This window comes from Anoplophora glabripennis, unplaced genomic scaffold (genome assembly GCF_000390285.2).
Source record: "Anoplophora glabripennis isolate ALB-LARVAE unplaced genomic scaffold, Agla_2.0 scaffold3286, whole genome shotgun sequence".
Classification (NCBI taxonomy): Eukaryota; Metazoa; Arthropoda; class Insecta; order Coleoptera; family Cerambycidae; genus Anoplophora; species Anoplophora glabripennis.
In genome coordinates, this window is record NW_019419366.1 from 3,060 (window position 1) to 8,827 (window position 5,768).

Genomic DNA, 5,768 nt, shown 5'->3' on the forward strand with positions numbered 1-5,768 from the left:
AAAAAAAAGCCAACGATTGGAATGAACATGGTTTGAATTAATAACAAAAATAGGTATCACAAACTTATGCGCGAACAGTGCTATAGCAAAAAATCTGTTTTGGTTGATTGTTGGCACATGTTTTTATGTAGATTGGGTAGGTACACCCGATCACAGTGGATATGTAGGCATTGTTCTGAAGACGACAGTTAGCGAATGCAATAGTGCCTCATATCATTGTCACAGTTACAAATACCATAACTTTACATTACGATGGTGTTGTGTTTAAATGAGAAACAAAGAACTGAAATCCTAATTATGGTTGAATACGGAGATATAGGATCCGTAGTTATGATGAAATATGCCAATTATTCAATGCCAAGTATCCAGAACAACCAATACCTCCGTGTACAGTATGCAGATTAGTACCCAAATTTGAAGACGCTGGCCATGTTAGAAATGTGTCTAGATCTAGAAGGCCAACGACAGTGACATAAAATGATAGGCAAAATGTTATGTTTAGCTGTCATTGAAAATCCACACATTGCCATTCGTCGTATCGCCGCAAACGCCAACATATCAGTACATAAAAACGTACCTACAATCAACCAAAACACAAAACATCCCCAAATTTCCATTTTATACTGTGGCACTGTTCTCGCATCAGTTTATGATACCTACTTTAGTTGTTATTTTAAACCATGTCCATTCCAGTCATTGGCTTTTTTTCCGCTCCTGTCAAAGTAAAGTAGGCCAAACCCTATATCGACGTAATTCCCTTCAAAAGGACTATCCATTTATGCTTAAAAAATTAGGTGGTGCTATTTAAAAAAAATGTCGATGACGTCATAGATTTATGAAACATAGCGCAAAAAAGGTTTAAGCAACGTGACAAAACGACAATTCTAATTTACTAATTGACGTGTTTTAGCATTTTCGTGAAAACTCGACAGAAAATGAAATATGAATTTTTTGCGTTATTTCTGGGACGTACTGTATAAAACATAAGTCAAAATTCTACCCTAAAGATTTTGCGACGATCGATCGCATGGTTTTCGATTGACAGAATTGTTAATTAAGAAAATTTTAAAAAGTTTATCGCGTATAGTGGTTTTAAATTAAGGTTTAGAAAGGGCACACAATTTTTTAGAGATACTTGTCATAATAAACAATGATTAATACTAAAAATACCTATTTTTACACTTTTATAACAATTTACATTTTTTTTAAAATTATTCAACGTTTCTATAAACAATTATTTATTGCCCAGGGAATTTTCTATGCAATCGACAAAATCTTGCACACATAAAAACTATGTCGTAACCCCTTGCTTTTTAGCCAAATACGACAGCATTCTACTGTGCAGATTCTGAGATTCATAAAGTTAATTATTATAATTAATTTATAACTTAAGTAATCGTGAAGTCGAGAAAAAAAAAATGTTTTTATAGCTAACTACAAGTACTTTCAATATCCGTTTAGTGCATTTTCGGAAGATAAAAGCTTAATGAAAGAAAAATCAAGAAAGGTACCGTGGTCACTGGAATTTCTCGGCAAAACGGGAATGACTGAGAGCAGCTGTGCTACCGTGCGCCTCATGGGTTTCAAAATGCGTATGTGCGATAAAAGATGACTTTCCTCGGGAATGGTAGCACTTGTCAAGACGATTTCTTTTTTTAATTTGATATAGCAAAATGAGAGGAATACGTATATTTTTATCAAAAATCAATAAAATAAATAATTTTTGCACGAATTTTGAGTTATGCCACTTTCGTTTACTTTTAAAAAATAGTTATAGGGTAATCAAGTTTTATTAGTTTGTGTTTATCAATGCATTCCACGAAATTCACGTTTTAATGAATGAGTATCTCTAAAAAAATGTGTGCCCTTTCTAAATCTTAATTTAAACCCACGGTACGCGATAAACTTTTTGAAATTTTCTTAATTAACAATCCTGACAATGTTACAGGGAGAAATATGTCGAAAAACGGGTCATTTTTCGTTTTTTTTGTGTTTGTTGTTCCCCTGAATTATTTAGCAATGCTTTTTTGGAATAGACAAACTCGGATTCTTATTCTACATAAAATTTGGGATTTTTCTGTACAACAAAATAGAAGACTTCAAACATAAACGCCAAAGCCCTTTTACTGCTCTACCGCCTGGACTATAGTTAATCGATAAAATTGTCTCATTTGGTGATAGGAAAATCCACGAGTGATTTTTGAGAAACAAATGCATCTACGACTTAAAAATCAATAAAAAATGTACAGTTTTTTTTTATTAAAAGTCTGTGTTTTCTATCAAGTTACATCTTGCGTGAATTTTGACACACCCTTTAGATAATTGACCTACCGCATCTAAATTAACATAAACAGTGAAGGGATCGTCAACCATGTCTGTCGTCGATCCCTTTTCTCTGTCCTTCCTGGAAATTATACTACCTCCTCTATAAAAGAATGGTGACTGAAAATAAAAAAAGTAAATATTAAAAAAACGTTATCTTATCACCAATTTGAGCTCGATAATCAATTCTGTCCAAAATAAAATGCATCTTTATTTACCGCAGAAATGTCCACATCGATTTCTAATTCCGTTCCCGCAGAATACGACGTCCAAGATTCATCGTCAACTCGGTACCAAAGGGCAGGCTCTTCCCCTGGTAGTGTGACTGTGACTTTGGTGGCGCTCTCTTCGAATACGGGTCTAGCCAAGATGTCAGTACCTAAAAAACGATGCCTTTACTAGATATTTAACAATGCGGAAAAAAATCGGAAAAGTTGGAAAAAAACGGTTTTCTTTTTTCGGTCTTTCCGAAGCAAAATATTGGAAAAATTGGAGAAACTCGAAATGAAAACACTTGAAAATTAGTTAGAAACTTAACGTATTTTAACAAATGCCCTCAGATTTCAAATTGGTAGATATCAAGCACAAGTTAACAAAAGAAATATAATAAAAAATATAAACAATAAAAATAAACAAATTTTTAGTTCTTTATAACTAAAAAAAACATATAAAGTATTTATTTTACCAAATTAAAAAACTGAGCTCAAAAAAATTGCAAATTCATTTAAAGGATTCATTCTAGTTTTTGGCAGAGCGTATGCCACCTGAAAAGCATGGACTTTTTTTTCATCCGAATATCGAGAAGTTTTCCCAAATTTCATCGGTTTTTATTTGAGAAGTCACTTGCTGCAGCGTTTATTTAGCAGTTTTGGATGGAGAACCGCTGATCAGGGCCGTAATAAGAATTTTTTGGATTTAAAATAAAAATAAATTAATACTATTGGAACTTAACAAAATATCCCACATTTACAAAAAATGTATTTTTTAATTTTGGGTAATTGAAATAATAATTTTCTCCTAAACCAAAAATCTCACGGTTGCCTTTTTTTTTTGTCAAGTAAAAGTTACATACTAGGAGATTTTTTTTAAATCCATAAATGAGTCTGTTTCCCATTTGCTGCAAAAATACTTTGTTAAATATTTTCTTTGGAAGATCCTGGCAAAAATTTGGGACATAATGAAAAGAAAAATCTGGAAAAATTTTTAGATTTACCTGGAAAATCTGTACTATACATCAGGGAATTTTTTGGTCCAAATTTGGTCCAACATATTCATAATCTTTATTAGCTAGGAGCGGAAATGGTCTGATATATTTTTTTTTAATTAAAATAATGTCTAAAAGTTATTTTGTATATTGTTTATGCTGGCAAACATAATGGCTAGAATCTTACCTTTAATTTTTCCCTTTTTTCCCAATTTAGACCGATCGAAATAACTCATTTAGAGGCAAAAAAAGAAAAAAATGTTACCTGGACTTTTATAATAAACGTAAAAAAAAATAAAAACCTGANAATTTATGAATTTCATGGAGTAATATTATCCGCTTTTTTGGTCGGTAGTAAAATGTAGTAATTTAATTCATTTTGTTCGAGATATAATAACCGCAATATTTAGGAAACGTCTATTTTTAGAAATTAAAGTATAAAACATACAACAGACATGCACATAGACATAGAATATATTAATTGTAATAAAATCCTGACAGGATAGATAATTTAAAATATAATCTTAAGTAATGATATATCAAATATTTAAATGCATAGGTGTGTATACATTTTAATAGCATTTTATTAGGTTTAACATAGATACGACTAATTAAGTGAATTATTTTACGGGTGCTCCACACACCAATCGCTTCAATTAAGTTTTATCTAGAATTAATCAAAATTTATTTTAGAATTGTGCTACTGATAACTATTAAATACTTTTTTACTATTTAGATTTGCTTTTTCTCTTTTATTTTGTTTTATTATTTTGGTATTACCAGAGATTTAAATTAATTCTATTTCTTTCAATATTTATGCAAATCGATAGTACTGACTTATCATAATAATATGTCAATAAATGTACAATTTTAACAGATTTTTTAAATTTTGAATTAACTTGAAATGCGTTAATTTGACGATAATTTAAAAATACAAGACCTAATAAAATAATGTATAGCTAATTAAAAAATATGTTAAGAACTTCCTAAAACTGACAATATAATTTTAAATTTCATATTTACTTACAGTACAACCAAATTAGGTACAATTAGAGAAAAAAAAATTGTTACCTGGATTTTTATAAGTGGAAATGGCAAAGGGGCTTATAATAAAAGTAAATAAAATAAATGCGTGAGCAGCGGTGGCGGAGGATTGATTTGGGGGGTTGAAAGTTGTGAAAAATTGTCATTGGAATTTCTGGCAAAAGTTGACGTAAAAACAAAAAAGTATCCGATACAAAAGTTGTAGATCATGCAAAAATCTACAAGTTTTGTAGGGGCTTGGTGAAATTGTAGATTTATGTGTCTTAAATTTTTTAGATAAAAAAAAGTTTCCGAAATATTAATTTTTTCTAGTGTGAAACACAAATAGAAAAATCATAGTATAGAGTTCTGTACTGTAGAAAAATAATTTTGGGTCAAACAACGAGACACATTTTTTTTTATTATTTTCCGTAAAATTGAATGGTGTAATCAGTTTTGATTTTTTTTAAATTTAAACAAATTATCAACAATTACTGAAAAATTCATTGTTGCAAGTCATTATTTATTTTTTTGCATTTTAAGCATGTTTTTGAACTGCGATTACAGATTTTCTTATTTCACCAAAAAGTATGTATGTATGTTAAAAATGATCACCGGCAGAACTCTGTACGATGATTTTTCTAAGCAGAATTTTTTTTCTTTAAAAAAATTTGTGATTATTTTAGACACAAAAAGGTATATTTTCAGCAAGTTTCGTCAAAATTAAATTATTTTTACGGAAAAGAGAAATAAAAACCGAAAAATAAGGATAAAATCTGTCTTTCGCATTTTTCTCGGAAATTTGAAGGTTATCTTAAAAAGTGACCTATACAAAAGTTGTAGATTTTTGCACGACCTACAACTTTTGTATTGGATACTTTTTCGTTTGATGCCAACTTTCGCCAGAAATCCCAATGATATACTTTTTAACAACTTTTCACCCCCCCCCCCCCATTAAACCTCCGCCACCCCTGCTCACGCATTTATTTTTTTATGTTTATTATAAGCCCCTTTCTACATCCAGGTAACATTTTTTTCTCTAAGTGTAATTTGGTTGGACTAATTTTTCTAGGAAAAAAATCCTAAAACCAATCTTTTCAGAAATTTTGAATTTCAAACTCAAACTACCTACATCTTTACGGGTCTATTAACAATTTGGTTTTCTGATACTTTTTCCATAATTTCTATACCTCTAAGTATAAAATTTCCCATTATTTCT

At 30.2% G+C, this 5,768-nt stretch overlaps 1 protein-coding gene across 1 annotated transcript; it reads right to left on the reverse strand.

Annotated features, from left to right (window-relative positions):
* Positions 1-2,331: 2,331 nt before the first annotated feature.
* On the reverse strand, positions 2,332-5,761 carry LOC108916598 (neutral alpha-glucosidase AB-like; the record flags this gene model as incomplete). Its single annotated transcript, XM_018722892.2, has 3 exons — positions 5,682-5,761; positions 2,541-2,715; positions 2,332-2,442 (listed from the first exon to the last, which is right to left on the reverse strand). Coding segments are annotated over exons 1-3 (366 nt in total), but the record flags the coding sequence as incomplete, so codon positions are not given.
* Positions 5,762-5,768: the final 7 nt, after the last annotated feature.